Genomic DNA, 23,179 nt, shown 5'->3' on the forward strand with positions numbered 1-23,179 from the left:
CTTCCCCTCTCTATCACCCCACTTACCTGGTTTCATTGCTTGAAAGCTGTAACAATCGGACTCGTGCCTTGTTCTCCCCACAGGACGGCTTTACACATACATAGCACCTTATCGACAATTCATAAGTAAATAAATGAATGAATGTCAGTCCACAAAGTAAATTGTTTTCTTCCTATAAAATAGAAGTGCATAAAAGTGTAATGGAATCAGTGTATGGCTCCCACAAAGAAATTGGTATAATGTCTGCTGTATAATTGTAAAGAGAAGGGACCCTGCACCCTTGAAAAAAAAAAGGGTTTTCACCCCTGTATATTGCAACATATCTGTAGACAGAAACCATGAACAAATAGCGAATCATTTGTTACACCACTGCAAGGAAGAGGGAGTCTCTTCCATTTGCCAACTCTTAGCGATCAGTAATCGGCCTAGTACAAATGAAAAAGCTTTGTAGGATTCCACCCTCCACGCGGGGTCCACTGACAACACCAGATTTTTAAGAGAGGTTCTCAGGATGCTACTTAGCCCCTCAAAAACCATTGATCCCTGAACATCCATCTATTTTGGGTAAAGTGACAAAGGGGCTTACAGCATTCGCTGATGCATCTTTGCTCCTAGGGCAGGCGTGTGCAACCTGTTGTTCTCCAGATGTTTTGGACTATTACTCCCATGACCGCATGGTTTAGAGGAATGGGATTTGTAGTACAAACCATCTGGACAGTCAAAGGTTGCAGACCTCTAATGCATAGCATCTTGCCCAGTTCCCATTTTGTCATGTATGTATTCACATCTGTGTAAAATGCCACTAAAAGAATATTCTCAACCGATTGGGGCACACTTAACCACCACTTCATATGCATTGTAGACTTTTAATGCACACTTTTAAAATCTATATAAGGTACGCTGACTTAAGCTTCACACTTGTATCAATTTCTGCATTGTGCATTCCCAAGTATTCTGCAAACCTCCACCTGTCCAAGTAATCACCATAATCTAGTGAAGGCAGCTATGATATGATATGGCATTTGTAACGCGCCTATACACAAGTGTTTCAAGGTGCGAATCATACCACCACATTCAGGAGTGAGGGACGCCACTTCCACCCGTTGCATAAAAAGATGTTTCAGACTTAGCATACGTTCACCCCCAGAGGGGAATATTGCTGCCATTGACAGATACCAGATGCTTATTGTTACCTAACTTAATGGCACTCCATGGATGTAGTGAACCTGGTGGGATTCGAACTTGTGACCATGAGGTCAAACCCAGGCCCTTGTAGTGGATGCATTAGTTCACTGAGCCACAGTCCCAAATATGCCTTGAACCTTAATGATTCAATGTAAAACTCAGAATGCTTGCGTTCAGCTGTTGCAGATATGATGTATCCACACAGAGGTATGCGACGTGTAGAATGATAACATTTTCAAAATATTGGTTCTTTCTACTTCGTCAAGGTGTCGTATGACTACATTAGTTGCAGGGCCATTAGTTAATGAAATTCAAAGATTTTACCTCATCTACTATGGTTCCTGAAACATCATGAATGTTCTAGAGCATGCTTTGAGCCCTGTACAGATGAAGGCAGTCACCTAAACCTCCCTATGTTATGTATCAATTTCAGTCATGAGCAGCACGATGTCTAGGTAACTTGATAGCACTAAAATGCCATCTGCATAGAGTGCAACGTTAATATCCTCATAATAATTGGTCATTTATTTTATAAATGCTTATTTATAGCGCTTAATACCCAGAAACTTCTAAGTGCTGGAACCGGGGATCGAACTTGTGTTGCTTCTCATCATCTAGCTTCCATGGCAAGCAGACTGCCCCAGAGCTATCCTTCTGAAGGGTACCACATATTCTATAAACTTGTCAAAACATAGTGGCGTCAAAAAGCCTCTGAATACTCAAGGACTCTCGTGTCTGATCAATTAAAGGCAAGGAAAAAGTGAATTTCCGCTCATATTATTGGACACTTTTCATGAAAACATATGGGATGACAAACTTAGCCATCAAAGACGACAGGAAGTACAGACACCAAATCAAATGGTTTTTCAGCATCGACAAATATACAAATAAGTCTGTTTGCAAGTATCTTTGTATAGATTTTACAGTCATCTTTAACTGAGACTGTTTAAGGAAAAAACAACATATTTGTGCTTTACGTCAGTACTAGAGCCCCCCAGAGAGCACGATGGGCAACAGTCACACAATTGGGTAAAAACGTTCAACGGAATAGTATCAGGACCTGGCGTTTTGTTTGCGCCCAAGACAGTTCTTCCTTCAGGTCCACATTCTCAAGGGGAGCAGTCCATATTTTGCTCTGAAAGCATTCATAGATTGTCCATGAGCCCCCCGGTGCCCCCCGGTGCACCTGAACGTTTTGGTAATATGGAAAATAACAACAGTTGAACATTGATGAATGATGCCAATTTGGTTATCAATTAGAATCCTAGAACCCTTCCTATTTCATGGGATCTAACAGTGATAGAAGACCCTTATTTCAGCCCTAATGAGGACATGTTCCTGTCTCGTGAACAATTCACCCTCCTTGCATAGATGGTTTCGGAATGTGCATTTTCGCTGGGCCAGAGATAAAAAACCATATCCCAAGTTCATCCAGCTGTTGGCTATATACTGTATGCTGCCTAAAAAAGTGTTCTTATGTCCTGGACTACTGTGGCACTTGCTGACCCTTCATTGATCCCCCCCAACTTTCTGAACTGTTTTCTATCTTCTTGTCCTATACACCTGCAAGTCACTTCCAGTCGAAAAGCCATACTCAGGGTTTACTGCAGCGTTGAGTAGCTTATGTATGGAAGCTCAGTCCTGGAATATTAGTAGTGTGAAGTATTTCCCACTGCTAGATGATGCTACCAGCCAACAACAATGCTGTATTAGTTTGATATATAATCCTGCTCATTGGCTAATTACAATTCAATATAGCTACCCGTCAGTTAGGGAACTTACATAATGAGGGTAATACCTTAAACACACCTGGCCATGTAGATGTCGAGCACATCGCTTTGCTTGTGCCGCGTAACTAGTATCTCTCGTGAATCCACATTGGCTGTTCTTCTTTCCTTTCTTGGCTGCGTTGTATGGTGCTGAGCACCGCCCCTCAACACATCTGGGAAGACAACTACAGGCCAGCAAATGAGTAGGATCCTTGCCCCACCAAGTTAAGTACCCCTCTATTTACCTAATGCAGAGACTGTGTGAACACCGAAGAGGAGTACTGCAGCAAAGCGTAGATGTGTGGTAGGTATCAACAAAACCAAGGTACCCAATGGGCCCGGTAAGGTTGAAGAGGCAAGGCAAATTACTCAGCGGCAGCAGTTGGAGAGGTACCGGCAAGAAGAAAAGGGGAGTCAAGAGTACAGGCAGGACTGACAACCCCAGAAGGACAAGGGAAGAACAAGGAGTAGGGAGGTACACCAAAGAAACATGAGGGAAGGCCAAAAGAAGACAAAACACAAATAAGCCAGGAGGGCAACAAAACCCTATAGGCAAGGCAGGTCCACCAACCAGAAAGAGAGCTGAGAGCACAGAGCAACACAACATACACAGGAACGTTAAGACTCACTGAACGAGAGAGGCAGAACAGTTTTATAGTGGTAGGAAGCCGGCTTCTATCATCTTCATTTTTATGGAGACCAGCAAAAGCTGTGGTGAAACACTGGCAAAGGACCCCCTCCCCTCCAGGTAATGGTGGACCAATTCATTTGCCACCAGGGAGCCCGCATATCACTCTCAGTGTGTATGAGTCCGGGCACCAACACTGTCATCCACCACCAGCGTGGATAGGCATGCCAGGTCAGGCCGCCCAGGGAGCAGCGTTGGGTGTGTTGTGCCAAGCTTGTGCCTTTTCTGTAAAGAGATAGTGTTCTCCTGAAAACAACATCGCTATTTTCAGCTCACACAGAAATTAAAATACCCAATCCCTTTTCCCCCACAAGGTTGAGATACTTGGAATTCCTGGATAAAATCATCAAATTGGGCTAGGTCTTTCTAAACATCTTATTCAGACTACCTTCACTTTACACATTAAAGGTGCATTATACTGCATCTCTTTCCTCTTTTGTCTCCTCTTTTGGGTTGTTGGCCCATTTTTATGCAGATGGATCGCAACTGTTTATTTCATTTGCGTCTTCTTCTGATTCTCTACAGTCTATCTCTGAATGTCTTTCAGCCATCCATGCGTGGATACATTCTCATTGTCTCCACTTGAATGCCACCAAGATAGACATTCTTTTCTTCCAAGCCTCTACAATCCCTCCCACCTTTCTCTGACATTTCTTAGTTTACCCTCTGACTCTCTTCCTTTTTCCTCTACCCCCTGTAAACTTAAGTGTTAGTTTTGATTCCTCCCTTTCTTTCACTTCACATAGTATTGCAAGATCTTACTGATTTCAACTTTTCAATCTTAGATAAGCTCGCTCTTGCCTTTCTTTTCATACCACTAAACTACTGATTACTATGCAAATGTTCTCACGTCTTTACTATTCTTGTCTTCTTCTTGGTCTTCCTGCTTCTCACTTGGCCCCCTATCTCTCAATCTTTAACTCTGCTGTCTGCATTCTTTGCACCATTTCGCCTCATTCTTCTATTATCCCAGCACTCATTTCTCTTTGTTGGTTTTCTAGCGATACTCGCTGGCAATTTAGTTTTCTCTGTATCACCTTCAAATGTGACCATGGTCTTGCTCGTGGTTATTTATGTTCCACAGTATCTATGTATACTCATTCTCGCCCGTTAGGTTCAGAATCCCAGATTCTGCTCTTGGTTCCTAAACCCCCTTGTGCCGAGTCGCGTTTTTGGTCTTTCCGTCTTCTTGCCCTTAAGCTTCGGATCACTTTACCATTGCATATTTGGTTTGTTTCCTCTTATTCTCTTAAAAACCCTTTCCTATCTACTGTGTCTTACTTTTCTCGTCTTTTGGTTTTAAATGTGCTTATCCACTAATTTGTCTACTGTTTTAAATCTGTACGGTTCATGGATGAGTTAGATTGCCACAGAGAACACTGCTGACCTTTAAAACTGAAATAGTACTTTAAAAAAGTATCTTGTCTCTATTTTAGCACTTAATGGCAGTGCTTTGTCATTAGTCTCATCAATGAAGGGAACATTCTTCGATGTTGTACTGAATGTTGCAGGAAAACCTCTGCCCCATCTTATCATAAGGTTAGAGTATGGCCTTTCTGCTCCGAGTGTCTTTTTGTTGTTTGAAGGCTTTCATCAGCTAATCATTTAAAACAATAATCCTCCACTGTAACTGATTCACTCTCTCCCCATATGGCTAACAACCTTTCCTTTGCCTTGCAGGTCCAAAGTTCACAATTACTTGGCATCAGTGTTTTCTTATTCGGATTGTACATCTATAATTCTGTGTGTTCTTTGCATATTGCTAGCAAACTCCACACTCAATTTACTGAAGACTTCTTGGCATAATTGTGAGGCAAAAAGCTTCTTTCCCCTCCGTAACACCAGTTATTTTTACATGCATTCCTATGGGCCTTCTTCCCCATAAATTCCACATTCAGTTCCTTATCATTGACCTGATCTGTCAGCCCCTGTCTCCAGGGCTGCCACAGACATGTCTGGTGCTAATGGAAGCAGCCTATGTAGCCTTAGCTGTGATTGGTGTGACTCCTCAGATTGTGACCTATCACTGCCACAGAGCCATTCCTCCCACTTGATGCATTTGACAACTCCCATACATTCAAAATTAGAAGAGGCATTAATGCAGCACAACTTTAACGAGAGAATGCAGTCACTTCTGATCCTACTGGCCGTGCATGAGGTCATGTCATTTTCACTTTATACGTTATTCACGGGGCAACTAATGGAGTCTTAAACCCACAATAGATGAGACATCTCTGTGCAGTGTGCCGGAAATAATTCCCTCCCCAAATAGTGGTGGTGAGCTGGATGACAGCTAAGGATCCGAGGATTGAGCCTCTTGATAAAATGATGGTAAATCACCATCTGTAGATTGGGACCCATTTAGGAAGCCAGCATTACCTATAGGGTCTAGACTAAAGGTAATGAAAGTGGACTCAATGGCATAACTACAGAAGAAGACTTACATGCCATTTAAGTGAGAAGCATCTTTATCCTTCATCTCCATCACTTCTCCATCTGCCGCTGCGACTGGGGCCTGGTCCCTTCAGAGTCATACAGGAGCCAGACCACCCCCTACCCTTTGACAGTACTCGCCCTCCGGTTCCCTTCCCCAGACTAGCCCAACCTGGTCCTCCCTGTCCACCACACTCATCCCTCCCACACCCTTCATCTGGCACTTAACTCCGATGCCCGGCCAGCACCTGCCCGCCCATTTCCTGGGGAGTACCCCACTCCTGCACTACTCATTCTACCACCTGCCTCTTGCACTTACCACCTTGTCATGAACTTGCACAGTAAGATTATTCAAAGGCAAATATAATCGTTTTGGTTGTTCTACTTTTTTAATTCCCTTCGAGCTCTCCCCCTCCATCTTGTCTTGTGGTGCCTGGAAACACCTGTGTAGAGGTGCCTTAGAACTGTCCTATAAATAACATAAATACATCTCCTTGCTCACCTCTACTTCTGAAGGCAAAAGATGTTCAGCTTTGCAGATAGAGAAGTCAGAATACCCGTCTGTCCCAGAGGGCAGGTATTGACATGAACAATTCTCCCTACTTAGTTATATTATCTGGCATGAAAATAAGAAAGAACGGGAAAGCAATAGATAATCGGCCCGTGATGGCACTCAGTCTGTGATGGAGCTCTATGGAGATATGCAGGAAACCATGTCCAAGCTTCCGCCTCCACATCTAGGAAAAAGTGGTTGTAATGAACTATTAATTCTTAAAAAAGCTAGCATAATTGTATAATAAATAAGACTAAGTGAGATGATGATTTCCCCTTTGTTAAAAATATGCATTTTACGCCCAGAGAAAACTCTTCAGCAGTTCTGGTGGAAGCAAAACAAATGTTTTTCCTTTGGAAAAATATAATTGAAATTAAAATGTATTTTTTCTCTTTTATTTATTACATTTTTGTGATATTCCGTAGGATTTCAGGGAAAATCAATACTTCAAAGAGAACTGTATAAACCACATCCCATATTATCATGCAAATATACAATCATACACCTTCTGCAGTAATGTTCTTGCAATCGAAAATGTTCCATAACACATAACATGGCATGGAAATATACATTCCCATGTTCTGTGGTATTGTTACTATGCATTGTTCTGGAATCAATCTAAATAATGTACACAAGATGCAATGTCCATTTTCCTCGAAAAATCCAATTATGTAGATAGTGACATTTCTGTTTTTCAATGTTTAGAAAAATTCATAGATTTCATAGAAGGTATCTGCAGGGAATGAACCACCTTATATTCAAACAAGAATCACTAAATATGTCAGTGTCACTTCCTGAGTATCTTTCCATACATATGTCCACAGATCTCACAGAAATTCTGTATAAATGTTATTAAAATTGAAATCGTATTTTTGACATTGTCAAATGAAATTCCAACCTTTCAGAAAAAACAGATATGCATGTCCATGTACATTTCATTAAACTTATTAATTAGATATTCTGCAAAAATGTCCCCACAATAGAAATCTATTTTTTCTGAAAATGCTACAGAACTTCATATAAATTATGTTCCTTCTCTCCATATACATTCCTAATCCAAGCAAATATGTTGAACACCTCCACACGTATATATTCTAGAATTTTCCAAATTGTCTCATTATTTGCCATATTGACCAGATGGAGATTTCCTATAGTTCATTTGGTGTTTGAGGGAAGAGATTTCAGCATGTTTTTCCCAAATTTGGAGTGTATAAGAGGTGCCCAGTTTCCATTCATGATCCGTCCTTTGGGCGATAGCAGGAGGTCCGTTGCTAGAGCAGCTGAGGGAGTGTTAAATAATTCAAAAAGGCATTGTGCTTTGTTGATGGGCAGGTAGAAAATTCAAATATAATTTCATTAAGGAGTTACAAATTACATTAGCTCATATTTTTGTGAATATTAGTACGGAGATTCCCAGTGATCACATTTCATGGCATACTGACATGTTACATGTATTTTTAGTGAATTATGTTGTTGCATAATAGAACATACTGGTTGTAAAGATTTGTGAAGAGAAAAAATATTAGTTGCAAAGGAAAACTCTTAGAATTTGTTAGTGGCAGGCGAGTATATTGAGTGGCTGTCAAAGATTGTGTTGCGGGCCTCATTACAACTTTAGAGGTAGCCTTGGCACTATTAGCGCCATGGCTGTCTCCAAAATCGTGTCGGTCCGGTCAGGTGGAGAGGGGACTTACCGGGACATTCCACCCTAGGCGGACCCAGTAAGTGCAGAGCATGCCAGGAATGCTAGAAATGTGTATGATAGTATGAAAGCATCAATTCTGCTAGAATTCTCAGGTTGCAGTCATTTCAGGAGTTTCAGTCCACTGTCTCTGGAGAAGTTGCGGGAGTAGAGTAGAGCAGATTGCACCCACTGCTGAGTCAAGAGAAACATTGCCTGTGTCCAGCATGCCTAGTGAAAGAGATTCTCTGTTTTTGTCTTGTTAACTGAATCATGTGAACCTATTTTTGGCTCAGGGTAGTTTCCCTGATACAAGGAGGATCAGGCATGTCACCCCTCTTATCATGAAAGATTCCTTGGATTCAGAGTTTCTGGCAAGAAGTCGGAAGAAGCTAGTTTTAGCCATATTATTTTGTAGTACATTTTGAGGTAGGCTTCCTACGTGCAACTGAATCAATTTGTACTCACCAACCTTCCCCTGGCCCCCAGTCCATCTGGCTTCTGACTTGACCACAGCCGCACTACATATACTCATTAATGCATGCTTGGGGTACTTGCTTGTCAGTCTTGCAAAATCTCTCAGTGACATTCAACACACTAAAACACAGGTACTACTTGGCATGTTTATCCTTCATCATTAGATAACCTTTGAGGTTGGGGTGCTGAACTGGTAATGATCCTTCCCCAAGAAATATCTGTCAATAAGTCTGATGTGGGTTGGTCCAGTCTGACTTCCCCTTGATGCCTTTTCGAGTGCCCCAAGACCCAACAATGTCACCAATGTGGATTCATCTTTCTTTAGAACAGTTGGAAGAACTGAGATGGGAGCCCTGGTAAATAAGAAGGCAGAAGACACACAGACTGTATCTGCAGGTGTCTTTGATTGAAGACATCTAGATTCTGGAAATTGATGTTTGAATGGAGTCCATCTTTCCAATCTGAATATAACATAACCAAAAATATATTAAACATAGCTGTTTTTTGCTACCTCCAATCCCTGATTTTCTGGCTTTCATTGATGGAAGAGGTTTCTGTTTCCGCTACTCCTCTTAACTTCTTACCAATGGAAAAAGAACCCTTTCTGCAGGATGCATCTCTTCTGTTCCAGATATTGATGCAGTGGATGAATCTGTCAACTATCAGTTGTGAGCCTTAAAAAAGGTCTTATCCATCAATAATGTCCCATTTATTATTTCGACCACTGGACATTCCTCACAATGACAAAAGGAATTCCTTTCTTACGGTTCTTCTAAAATCCACCCTCTCTACTCTGAAGCATATCTTTCACTCCACTGCCATGTTAGTTGCAGGGATAGAGATGTTTGGCAGTCTTACTCCCATCCTTGAACAACTTCATTGGTTGCCGCTAGATACAGAGATCCAGTTGCAATTGCCTGGATTGGGTATGTATATAGTCTTTGAATTATTTGGTATCTAAATTTGTCAATTTCTGTGGCTTACACTGCCTTTGGAGTGCCAAGAATGTCTGCCTAGAAGTCTTCAGATTACCACAGTCTGCTTACATTGTGTGTCAGATCCCTGTTGGGGGGTCTGATCTTTCTCATTACGTAAGTGCTGCGAGTTGTTGCCATTCAGGAAACAAATGTTAATACATCGCCACAGGCTTAAGTTATTTTTCAAATGTTGCTGGTCTTAGGTTTTATTGTTTTTACATAGTTCTGGAATTATTGTATTTCTTAGATTCTGTTGAAATTCTATATGGCTGCCTTTTGTATCGGGACTGTCTTTTTCCTGGCTTATCATCTCTATATGTTTCATGGACTTTGAACACAGACTTTTAAACTAAAATGGTCCCTACCTGGAAAAGAAAAATAGCAATGGTTTTAGACCATTGGATGTAAAATGCCGGAATGAGGGGTTTATCATGCACATTGCATAATCCATTTAGATGTTCACCTTAGGCTGATGCCAGGAGATGTTTTCAAACCATGGCACACTATGCAAAGAAAGGATTACTTGGGATCATGTTATTAGTGAATTGGCCTGCATGTAAGAAATGTATATTTCAAAGCCATACATAAAGCAAAACAATGGTTCTCTAACTGATCCTTCTGAACTCAACATCAATCTAAATGGGACTCCTTCATAATCTTGTGTACCGTCATTCTTTATGCGGGACAACATACAAATCTCAGATTGTGTTCCACGTTTAGTTTAGATGTGATGCTACAAAATCCTACCCATAAAATGTTGCCACACAGTCTTTCTAAGGAGGACAGTCATTTTTGACGGGTTGCTTGTTTAGAAGCTGGTCATTACAAATAAAGTGTGCTTACAGTGGACCTTAACAGTGAAAAATATGTCTTGAGTCACAGGTAACAGCTGCAAACACTCTCCCTTTAAGCTGTCTTACCTATTTCTTTACACACATTTTGTAGGTTTTTGGAAATTGACGCAGATGTTGCTGTGATACGAAAAGGAAAACATGTGTGTCCTTTTCACACCCTTCTTGACAGGAGGCCCCACAGTTGCCTTGTGGCAATATTCCTTGCTCCACTGCAGGTCTCTAGCCCCTTACAAGTGTCCTACACCTCATGTTGTGATAGATGAACACCTGTCGACATTTCTCTGGTATCGCTGGAGTAGGGCAATTCTTGGGCAGGCTTATGATGTAGATGTAGATGTCTGCGATAGAAGGATCTTATCATCATTCATTTAGTGCTCCAGGCCATGATTGGCTGGAGATACAGGAAACAAAAGGGAGTTCTCTCTTTGTATGCCGCCTCTACAGCCCATCTAACATGCCATAGGTGCTTTTAAACCCAGATGTGCTGGCCAATAGAACGTGTGCTTTGGTGCTTTGCTTTCTCTGCCACAGACCCCCCAAATATTGAAAGGTCAACTAGTACCGTTTCCGGACTCAGAATTTCTAGCATCAATGGAAATTAGTGTCAAAATCTATCTCTTTATTCTTGGTACTCCCACATCTAACACGAGCCAAACATATGGAGTGATATTACTGAAACTTTGCACTGGTGCAAGGGTAATTAGCACTAGAGCAAAATCTGCCCTAGGGCAGAAAATATGCTCTTCCAATACATTTTTGCACCAGGTCATATTTGCCCTAGTCCTAGTCATTGCCGTATTGCAAGATGCTTTGAAATAATCAGTTTTTTGTACAACAGCAATTTGAAAACCTCTTCTAATTGGACTTGCACTGGTCCAATGTTACTGTTATAACATGCAAGATCTTCACACTCTAAAACATGCAGCGTGTTACACTGTGATGCTCATTAAAAACAAAAAACAGTGCTCTAACAAATAAACACCAAAATCAAGACTAACCATGCTGTGTTTTTATCTTTTTGAATTTCAGGGCTGCAAAACTATTTTCTTTAAAATCATGAGGTATTACTCTTTACTTCTTTTTTTTTAAGGTAAGTCATCCAAACATTTATGTTTATGTTCCTTTAACTTTGTTCACTCTGAGAACTTCTCTTTAAGTTTGCTTGCTGAAATTGATGGAATGGTATTAAAACACTTATTTTCTCCCGATTTTGTAACTGACTGGTTGTTTGCCTTCTCTGTGTATGATCCAGCTCCTCCACAAACATGGCGTCCTACCTGGTGTTAATTTGAAAACCAATATTTGAATGATAAAAAATTGAAAACACGTTTCAGAACACCAATGTCTGAAAATCAAAAGTGAGAAAAGTGGTGGAAAGGTGAATACATATAGCGACCTATGGAAAGTATAATGAAGAGGAGGAATGGTGGCTCTTCAAAGGGACAGGAAGAGTAACAGAAATGTGTAGCAACCTATGTAAAAAATCAGAAAGAAGCTTTAAGGTGGATCATGCAGGGGGACAGGGAGAGTGACAGACGTGTATACCAACCTATAGTACAGGAATATATAGCAACCTGTAGAAAGAATCAGGAAGAAGCTTTACGGCGGACCATGCAGGGGGACAGAGAGAGGAACTTAAGAGTGGCAAATGATTTTAATATTAAAAGTAAACCTATCTAAGTAAAGCTATAAGGACACAGTTTTGGGAAAAGTAGAAATTAAATGTCAGCATTCTGCAAGGGTGTTTTAATGATCATGCAATTGAAGCTAGGAAGACAGAATAGGTGCTTGTCAGGGCTCGTGGCAAGTGCAATAAAATGCCTTTTAAACATAACATTACCAAATTAAATGCTTACAAAAATGCTCAGACCTACATTTTCTATCTTGAACGAATAGCAATGAAAAGTTTGCAAAAAATGGATTATCCAAAATCAATTTTCAATATTTACTTTTCAAACGTTGGTGTTACAAACTTACTCTTCAAACTAATCACCAATAACCATGAACATATGACGTGTTGAAAACTGACATGAGCCTGGTACCTCAACAATCAGGACAACCCACCGGCATTCACATTTCACCTTTACCAATGGCATGTTTTTTGTGATGAGGGCATCGTTTTTTCTCGCTGTTTTAGTCAAAATGTCATATTGCTTCTGCATCTCTTCCCTGTTATTCTGTTGTTACACCTGTTGATAAGCAAGCTCCTCTTTATAGTCCTTGGTGAGGAATCATCCTAGACGTAGTTCAAAATATCTGGAAAGCTGCTGTCTGCACACCCGACAGAATGCCATTTTTGAGAACTTGCTTTGAAAGTGAATGGCTGTACAGCTTTTCATTTTGTATCTATTAAGTCCCGCACAACCGTTGAAAACTTCTACAATGTTGCGAAGCCGCTCACTCAAAAGAGGCCACAGAGAGTGCTTATCTGGTCCACCCGTCCCACTTTGATAAGTTTGTGTGATGTATAGTATCTTCAAACCCATTTGTACTGCCCCAGTTACTGCCAGAGGCATAGCCAGGACTGCCTAACAAGTGGGGACTGAAGATAATGTAGTTGGGCCCACCTCAGTGACATTATCATCTGTAAATGCCCACACCGTGCTGCTGAGTGGGCATTTACAGATTTAGGGATGGCCTTGCCTGCTCAGGCCCTACCTTGTCTACGCCTCTGGCTACCGCTCTAGTGAGTGTGAGAAGTAACAGAGAAATGTCTTTGTGGCAAAACCTGGAAAGGCACTACATTCTGTGAGATCTCCACCACAGTCTACCTGAAAGAGTGAGATACCATGCATGCCAATACATTCCCTATGGCACCCAGAGTAAAAAATAATTCTCCAGCATGGGGTCTGGCATGGATTCACATGCTCATGAATATTCCCCGTCGTCAGGCTGGGAATCCTTGGAAAAGAAAAAAACCAGTATCAGTTTTGTTTCTGATCTGTCTTTCGTAGTAGTATCCAATCACTGGTCTCTGCGTCATACTGACCACAGCCAATGACTGCCCTCTACCTAAGCACCGCCTCTGGCAGCCATCTTCAGATTTTTACCGCACGTTCATGTGTTGGGATCCTCGTGCTATTGCTCTCGAGCGTTAGTGCTATTTTTTCACGTTTTTTCTCAAAAACTTCGTTTTTTCGGTCAAAAGAGCCTCAAGCTCCACCGACTCTCCATTCGATCAACGGGGACCCGTGTCGGATTCGTCTGCGCCCCTCAAGGGTGAAGATTTCGTCGAGCTACACTTTTGGAGGACTCCAGAAGTTTCTCAGGCCCGGTCATGGCCCAGGAGAAGGGAAGCTCGACGTCCGGAAAGCTGTTCAGGGTCTGCCCTGGATGCCAGCTGCAGAACGTCTTCAAGGAGGACGAACACTCTTTTTGTCTTTACTGCCTACATGAGGACAAGACGCACGTGGAGAAGGACTGTGCGTTTTGCGGCAACATGTCGGAGCGGACCATGAAGGACCGCCATCAACGTCTCGCCAACTGGCTGGAAGGGAAGAGCCCGTCCGGCGAGAAGAAGAGGAAGAAATCCGAGCGGTCTTCTAAGACCTTTGAGGACGCCCCGGCGACGGGGGTCCAACATAAGGCCAAGCACCTCGAGTCCGCTGGCACCGGGAGCGCCGAACGGTCGGGCTCTACGGGCGCCAGGCTGGGCGCACCCTCCCCGGCACCATCAACCACGAGCCAACGCTCTGGGTCGGGAAAGAGGAAGGCCGAGCACCCGGCGAGGCTCCTAGAGAGGCCCCGGTCGAGCTCGAAGGCGGAGGGGGAGCGAGGCACTGTCCCCCCCCTCAAGGATAAGGCGGTGAGCGCACCTAAGGTGGTGAAGGCCTTAATCCATCCGGTCAAGCCCTCTATCGAGTCTGTCGCGGGGGCCCTGGCTCAGCCTTTGGAGGCTACGCCAGTGGTGGCGACCTCGGGGCTCAGAGTCTCCCTGCCACCTCGGAGGGAGTCCTCTTTTGTGCCCATCGATAGGACCCCCGTGAAATCCCCCGTGGGGAAGAAAAAGGGGGGGCAGGGCGTCGTCGTAGATTCGGCCTCAACCTCGGAGGAGGAGCTGGTCGAAGTCTTAAGCCACGGCCTCGGCGTGGAAGAAGACCGGCCCGTCGGGATGGATCCCGACGCAGGTGACGACGACCCTGATCGCCCGTCGGATTCCCCTCTGCCAGCGCCGCGAGACAGCTCGGCGGCCATTTTGTTGGCTATACAGTCCTTATGCTCAGAGATAAGGACGAGACTACCGTTGCCGACGGAACCTCTCCCGTCGGGGGACCCAGAACCGGGATCTTCTGGGGTTCCCCCTACCAAGAAAAGAAGGATCCACCCTCCTCCTCCTTTTCAGCCGTCGCGCCCCTTCCAGCCCTCCTCCCCGTCCACCCGAGGGGATGATACGGGGACTGACACGGCAGCGACGGGTACCGACTACGAGGTATACGACGAGGATGTACCGTCGTCGCCTCCCACCAGGGCTTCTCCGCCCGACGAGATTGGATCGTTCCACTCCATGATCGCCAGGGCATCCGAGCTTTTCCAACTCTGCCCTGAGGAGAAGAAGAAGGAAGGTTTCCTTTATCAGCGGCGCAAGGCCAAGAGGAAGACGGTCCTCACAGTGCCTCTATTGGACGACATTTGGGATGAGGGCCTCACCCTCCTCAAGAACCCTTCCACGACGCCAGCTAGAAGAGACCGGTATGAGAAAAAGTACCGGGTCCCGGACACGGCCCCCCTGTGCCTCCGGGCGCAGCCTACCCCGGACTCTGTCGTCTCCGCGGCGGCCAGGAAAAAAGCGGGGGGGGGGTGCGGCCTCCACATCGACTTCCCCACCGGATGGCGAGGGAAAGAAATTGGACGCTATGGGACGCAGAGTCATCTCGTCTGCAGCGACGACGATTAAAGCTGCCAACGCCTTGGCTATCGCGGCCCGATACGACAGGGAGCTCTGGTACAAACTGGCTCCCCTGCTGGACTTCTTGCCAGACAACAAGAGGGCAGAGGCCCTGGAGATCCTGCAGGAAGGTGAGGTGGCTTCGGACCACGCCATTACCGTTGCGACGGACATCGCCGACATTGGGTTCCGCCAGTTGGGCAACGGCGTTTGCCTTAGGCGGCGTGGATGGCTCAAGGCTACGGACCTCCGTCAAGACGTTCAGACCAGAGTCCTGGACATGCCCTTCGATGGGAACAACCTGTTTGGGAAAACAGTGGACGATTCCCTTCAGGCCATTAAAGCGGACACCGAGACGGCCCGGGCCCTTGGAGTTCTGCAACAACGACGGATGCCCTTTCGGAGCAGCGGAGGCAAGGGCGCCTCCAAAGGTTCCGGCGGCGGTTTCTCCTCCTACCGTCAAGCGGCCCGCTCGTCGTCTCAGGAGGCCTACAGAGGACGAGGCAAGTCTGGCGGACCCCGCCGTCGTCGCCAAGGACAAGGCGGCAAAGCCTCGTCGAAGCAGGATTGAACCGGCCGTGGGGTCGGGCCCCCACCGAAGCACCCCGGTGGGAGGCCGGCTGGCGAGCTTCGTCAGCGTGTGGGAGTCCATCTCCACCGACCGTTGGGTGCTGGATGCCTTGGCCCGGGGCCACGCGCTCGAGTTTCAAAGAAAGTGTCCGCGCGTCCCCCCCGTGGCCAGGAAAGAACTTCACGTCCCTCAACTTCTCCTGGAGGTAAAGGCGATGCTCAGGAAGGGCACCATCGAACTCGTCCCAAAGAGGCTTCGGGGCTCCGGAGTTTACTCGAGATACTTCCTCGTGAAGAAGAAGACGGGGGATGGCGCCCCATCCTGGACCTGCGACGTCTGAACAAGTTCATCAAGGCGCAAAAGTTCCGGATGGTCACCCTCCAGCACGTCCTGGGTCAGCTGGAGGAAGGAGACTTCCTGTCGTCGTTGGATTTGGAGGATGCCTACTTCCATATTCCCATCCTGAAGGGCCACCGAAAATTCCTCAGGTTTGTGGTCCAAGGGCGTCATTACCAGTTCAAAGCCCTCCCCTTCGGACTACGGTCGGCACCCAGGGTGTTCACCAAGTGCCTCGCACCGGTGGCGGCGCAGCTGCGCCGCGAAGGGATCCACGTCTACCCCTACCTGGACGACTGGCTCATCCGAGCCAAGACAAGGGAGCTCGCCGTGGTTCACACGGCAAGGACCGTCCAACTTCTCACGGACCTGGGATTCTCCGTGAACTACGCCAAATCCCACCTGGTACCCGCGCAAGACGCTCTGTTTCTGGGAGCGAGGCTCAACACAGTGTCCCTTCTTGCCTCCCCGTCGGAGGAGAGGACCAGGACCATCCTGGGCAAGGTGCAGCGGATGTTGGTGACCGACGCGGCCAAGGTGAGGTCCATCAAGTCCCTCCTCGGAATGATGTCTTCCTGCATCTACCTCATTCCCATGTGCAGGCTCCGGATGCGCCCGTTGCAGGAGTTCCTGGACGCGCGCTGGATCCAAACGACGGGCAGCTTCGAGGAAAGGATCACACTCGATGAGAGTTTCCGACGAGCGATCCGGTGGTGGGGCACCCGCGCGCATCTGACGGCGGGCATGGACTTCCAGACCCCAGCCCACCAGGAGACAGTGACCACGGATGCCTCCCTGGAAGGGTGGGGAGCGCACACCAAAAATCTGCACGCAAGAGGCCTTTGGCTCCCGACGGAGAAATCCTTACATATCAACGTCCTGGAGCTCCGTGCAGTGTTTTGGGCCCTCAGGTCCTTCCTTCCGTCCCTCAAGGGCAAGGTGGTGAGGATCTTCACCGACAACACCACCACCATGTTTTACATCAGGAAACAGGGCGGAACCAGGTCCCCAGCACTGTCCAAGGAGGCGCAGGACCTGTGGCATTGGGCAGTCGCCCATGGGATGTTTCTGGTGCCGTTTCATCTGGCAGGGATAAAAAACACCATCGCCGACTCACTCAGCAGGGAGCTGCGCTCGTGCCACGAGTGGGAACTACGGCAGGATCTAGTGGATCGCCTCTTCCGACAGTGGGGCACACCCCAGATCGACCTGTTCGCGACGGCGACGAACTCCAAGTGCCGGAGGTTCGCCAGCAGGTTTCCCCAGGCGAGGAGCATGGGCGATGCTTTCTCGTTCCCCTGGGAGGGCCTGTTCCTCTACGCATTCCCTCCTTTGCCACTGCTAATCCGGCTCGTCAACCAGCTCAAGAGGTCACGGTGCAGGATGATCCTCGTCGCACCTGCGTGGCCGAGGCAGATATGGTTCCCGGACCTTCTGGACTTGTCAGCGTCCCCGCCAATCAAGCTGCCGGTGGACGTGGATCTGCTCTCCAGGGAAGGAGGCGCCATCCTCCACCACGACCCGAAATCGCTGAACTTGCAGGCCTGGCTCCTGCAGCGCTAGAGTTTGGAGGATACGACATACCGGCCGACTGCAGAGAGGTTCTTGCAAAGGCCAGGGCGTCCTCGACTCTTAAATGCTACAGACACACATGGAAGAGGTTCTCTGTCTGGTGCCACGCACAGACGATTAACCCTCTACGGATTACGGCTCACCAAGTACTGCCGTACCTGCTGACGCTGGCCAAAGCTGGACTGGCACACGCGTCCATCAAGATTCATCTTGCTGCGATCTCCCGATACACCAGAACCACGGGGCGGACGTCCTTGTGGTCTCATCGTCTGGTGAAAGAGTTCATGAAGGGACTGTTCAGATCGTTCCCGCCGGTGAAGGCTCCAGCCCCGGCGTGGGAGCTCAACGTGGTGCTGACCAAGCTTATGGGACCTCCGTTCGAGCCTCTGCACTCGGCCCCATTGAAGTTTCTGTCGTGGAAAACAGCGTTTCTTGTGGCCATCACCTCCGCACGACGGGTGGGAGAGATCCAGGCCCTTTCCTGCAAGGCCCCGTACTTGACTTTTCACGACACGAGGGTAGTGCTCAGGACGCACCCCTCCTTCATGCCCAAGGTACCGTCGGACTTCCACCTCAACGAACCCTTGGTGTTGCCTGTATTCTTCCCGTCGCCTTCGTCGCCGGCTGAGAGAACTTTGCACTCGCTGGATGTGGCTAGAGCGCTGAAGTTCTACGTGGACCGCACGAAGTGTTTTCGGAAGACGTCACAACTCTTTGTGAACTTTGGACCTGTCAATCAGGGGAAGGCTCTCTCGAAGGCTTCCATTTCCAGATGGCTCTCCGGCTGTATCATGTACTGTCATCGGTTGGCAAACCGACCGCTGCCTGGCCGTCCGAGAGCCCATTCCACCAGAGCGATCGCAGCTACCACGGCGTTCCTTTCTGGTGTGCCCCTGCTGGACATATGCAGGGCTGCTACGTGGAGGTCGACGCACACTTTCACGAAGTTCTACTGCGTCGATCGGGATTCCAGGGAGGAGTCCAGGGTCGGCCAAGCAGTGCTGCGCAACCTGTTCGCCTGAGGTGAGCCTGGTGGGGAGGTAAGATGCTTAATGTTGAGTTTGATGCAATCCTTAATGTTGAGCCTTTGCCACCTCCCGTGGTTGTGCATGTGTGTACTGCTATGTATTCTTTATTCATGAGCATGTGAATCCATGCCAGACCCCATGCTGGAGAAGGAACAAGTTACTTACCTGTAACTGTTGTTCTCCAGCATGGGTCTGGCATGGATTCACATGCGAACCCTCCCGCCTACCCCTCTGCGGCTCTTCACTTGGTCATACTGCTACTTCACGTGCTTCCAAATCTGAAGATGGCTGCCAGAGGCGGTGCTTACGTAGAGGGCAGTCATTGGCTGTGGTCAGTATGACGCAGAGACCAGTGATTGGTTACTACTACGAAAGACAGATCAGAAACGAAACTGATACTGGTTTTTACTTTACCGAGGATTCCCAGCCTGACGACGGGGAATATTCATGAGCATGGGAATCCATGCCAGACCCATGCTGGAGAACAACAGTTACAGGTAAGTAACTTGTTCCATATATATATATATATATATCAGTGAAAACACTTTGTTAAAAGGGACGTTATGGTTAAGTTGCGCTACTAAAAACCTATCAAATTCAGTAAAAAAACTTTGTTAAAGGGACGTTATGGTTCAAAGTAAAACCGAAAAACCCCTGAAATTCAGCAGTTATGGTAAGATAAGCAACCATAACTCGCGCCACCATGCACTGCTAACACTAACACCCAGGACATCAAAGATGACATCACAAATGTCATTCATGACATCACTGATGACATCACATGGCTGGCTCTCCCTTTTTTCCTTTACTGACATATCTAAGCCACATAGTTTTCTTCAGTAACAGTCAGGAAGTAAAAATTGAAAAGGTACTATATTTGTAGACTTAGGGTCAAGTCATATCATATGAAACATATATATAGCGGACGACACAGGCTTGAAAGAGAGCAATCCTTTCTGTGCATGAAGATAATCATTAGAGTTATCAGCATTTTCTCATAGTTTTATTTTTATTACTATACCTTCCCTGTATATGGTCATATTTGTATACATTGTACTCACACTTCTTTCCTTAGGGTTCACTGACATCATTTGATACACATACATACAGTAACTAGCAGCTTTGAAACAGAGCAATCATTTCTCTGCATAAAGATAATCAGTTATGTTATGAACTCTTTCTGCTACTACTTCTTCTTTTTTGCTTACTTCTCTGTCCCTGTATATACTCATATTTGTATGTTTTGTTGTCTCTTTGTGTTTTGTCTGTATTAAGTGTAATTATATATTAAGTGGGTTTTATTAGCTACTTATTACATGTTTCACAGTACGCAAAACTCTAATAAGAAAGCAGTTATCATTTCATTATTCTACATGGCAAGATTATGAATATTGCACCTTCATCATGTATACTGCACGCACTTCCTAAGTTTCTGCATGAGTTGCTTAGTATACTGGATAGAACTTCATAATAGTATGCTATTTATATCAATGCATTGCTTAATGCAATAATTAGCTCATGATATTTATACAAATGATCCTTGACACTTTTTGGTCAACATTATAAGAATCCTTCTTACAGAGTTTTCATGAAAAGTAAATGCGCATGTGATGTCATCAGTGATGTCATCAATGACATTTGTGATGCCATCTTTGATGTCCTGGGTGTTAGTGTTAGCAGTGCAGGGTGGCGTGAGTTATGGTTGCTTATCTTACCATAACTGCCGAATTTCAGGGGGTTTTCGGTTTGACTTTGAACCATAACGTCCCTTTAACAAAGTTTTTTTACTGAATTTGATAGGTTTTTAGTAGCACAACTTAACCATAACGTCCCTTTTAACAACGTTTTTTTTAACTGAATTTCATAGGTTTTTAGTAGCGCAACTTAACCATAATCTTCACATAAACTTCTCCAAAGCAACCCTTACATTCCAAAACAGAATGGCATTTCCCATAAAAGATAAGGAAATGCCATCTTCTTTAAAATAAACAGCATTACTGGAATCAATATTCTCATTATTACAGAAGAACATACCAGTTCTAAGCATGAAGGCACACATGCCTTGGTTGATTACACACCTAGCATTGTTTTGCTGAGGAAAAAAAACAGAACTATTGTCCCATATTGCCCTAGGTACTAATCCAGAAAAAATTACTTTGGCATTTGGAAGGATGTTCATTACTGCTTGAACCAAGTGTTCCAAATCTGCCAACAAAGTAGGGGCACTGACATAGCCCACATGGAAAGCACCATAGTGCAAAACTACCACATGGGGACTGTTGATCCTGCCCATATCTTCACAAACTTGTACAATTCCCTGTACATTGCAATCAGGCACATTGCTCCACACCACCTCCACTCCTTTAACATCAAAATTCTTTGCAACATGCCTGCATTGAGCATACTGTTGTAAACCATGCACAAACATATCTCCAAGCACCAGCACCCTGACTTTCTCCACTTCTGCCATCTTCACTACACACAGTCTCTTTGAACACCAATCCACAACCTCAACATCTGATTGGCTGATCCCTACAGTCTTCTTTCCATGCTGGATTTGCTGGAAAACCCCGGATGTAGCACGCCCTGTCCGCGGACCGCATAACTCTTAGACAGCCCTTCTACCATTTCCACTTCATTCTCTGTGCCATTCCCTCATTCGATACAGCTAAGCAGGCACACAATACGGAGAACGTCCTCAGAACACCCCCATTTTGTTTATTTTCGAACATTTCAGGACACCACGAGTATTCTTAGAACACATTCAACTTGCCAGCGAACAATACGGACAACGTCCTCAGAACACCCCCATTTTCTTTATGTATGAACATTTCAGGACACCGCAAGTGTTCTTAGAACACTTTCAGCTTGACAACGAACAATACAGACAACGTCTTCAGGACACCCCCTGCAAACATTCCAGGACCCCACAAGTCTTCTTAGAACACTTTCAACTTGACACCAAATCCATTCTGTTTATTTATGAACATTTCAGAACAACCGTGTTGTCCGCAGAAAAATCGAACACAACAAAAGTGTCTAGCACATATAAAAACAGAACATTGAACCTATCTCATACTCCCCCACCCTCCCCAAACACCCTTACACACCAACACACTCCACTAAATACAATTTTTAATCCAAGTTTCACCGCGCTGTCCGCGGTCGTCCGCGAATGTAAGATGGCGGGTGCCACAGAAAATATGACGTGCTTCACGCACCACGCCGTCCAATCAGCGAACACGTTGCATGTCCGCGGACATCACGCAAGCCGCTCGGCCAATCAGGGCACTGTCCGCGGAGCGAACCGGGAAGTCCTTCCGCGGAGCGAACAGAGATATCACTAATTATTTTGCCTTACATTTTGGTAATTTAAAAAAAACTACTGGATGGATTTACACCAAATTTGCAAAAGCACGCTTTCGGGACCAAGCCCCCGCCGCAAATTTGGTGTAAATCCGTCCAGCGGTTTGGGCTATAGGCGTGCGCAAAGTTTTTTCCCATTATGTCTATGGGAAAAAACAAAAGTTTTGGGACCGCCCTATAACTTTGCCCCCCCCACGGACCAAACCTCTCCAAACCTCTCCAAACTTGTGGGCCATATACCTTTTTTGCAAAGTTTGGTGAGGATTCGTCCAGAGGGAGCGAAGTTATAAGCCACCCAAAAAATGCTCTTCCTATGGAAACACCAACTTAACCACCAACTACCACATCCATGTAATATCTATCTATCTATCTATCTATCTATCTATCTATCTATCTATCTATCTATCTATCTATCTATCTATCTATCTATCTATCTATCTATATTTCTCTTTGTTATGTGTCCCTGACTTTTTGGACTTAGTATCCCTTTACAAATGAGGGGAGCCATAAACCTGCATTTCTCTGACAGTTTTGTCTCAGTTTGTTCACCTGCACTGGTTCTAATTCAGCCCCTCTAAGAAAGTGAAATGTATACAGGCCCAGTATACAGATACTAAGAATATCAAGGTCATTATATTTATATGTGCTTCTTCCCCCACTGAAACCTTTCATATGAGATGGAAGCAGAAGGGAAATATCACATTTTTTTTAAAGTTGATGTCCAACTCAGAAATGTGTATTTTTCTGAATTCCACTGTGCACCCATTCAGAAAGAGGAAATGATGGATGCTGTTCAAATACATA

At 45.5% G+C, this 23,179-nt stretch overlaps 1 protein-coding gene across 1 annotated transcript in view; it reads left to right on the top strand.

The window, feature by feature from the left end:
- The window catches only part of LOC138533319 (IgGFc-binding protein-like), a 198,558-nt gene that overhangs the window by 172,452 nt on the left and 2,927 nt on the right, over positions 1-23,179 (top strand). Inside the window, exon 9 of the mRNA XM_069641139.1 lies at positions 11,647-11,707. Coding sequence (XP_069497240.1) covers positions 11,647-11,677 — 31 coding nt within the window. The 3' untranslated portion in view covers positions 11,678-11,707. The remainder of the gene's footprint in view (positions 1-11,646; positions 11,708-23,179) is intronic.

The sequence above is a fragment of the Ambystoma mexicanum genome, chromosome 1p, assembly GCF_040938575.1.
Source record: "Ambystoma mexicanum isolate Mex_15411 chromosome 1p, UKY_AmexF1_1, whole genome shotgun sequence".
NCBI classification, from domain to species: domain Eukaryota; kingdom Metazoa; phylum Chordata; class Amphibia; order Caudata; family Ambystomatidae; genus Ambystoma; species Ambystoma mexicanum.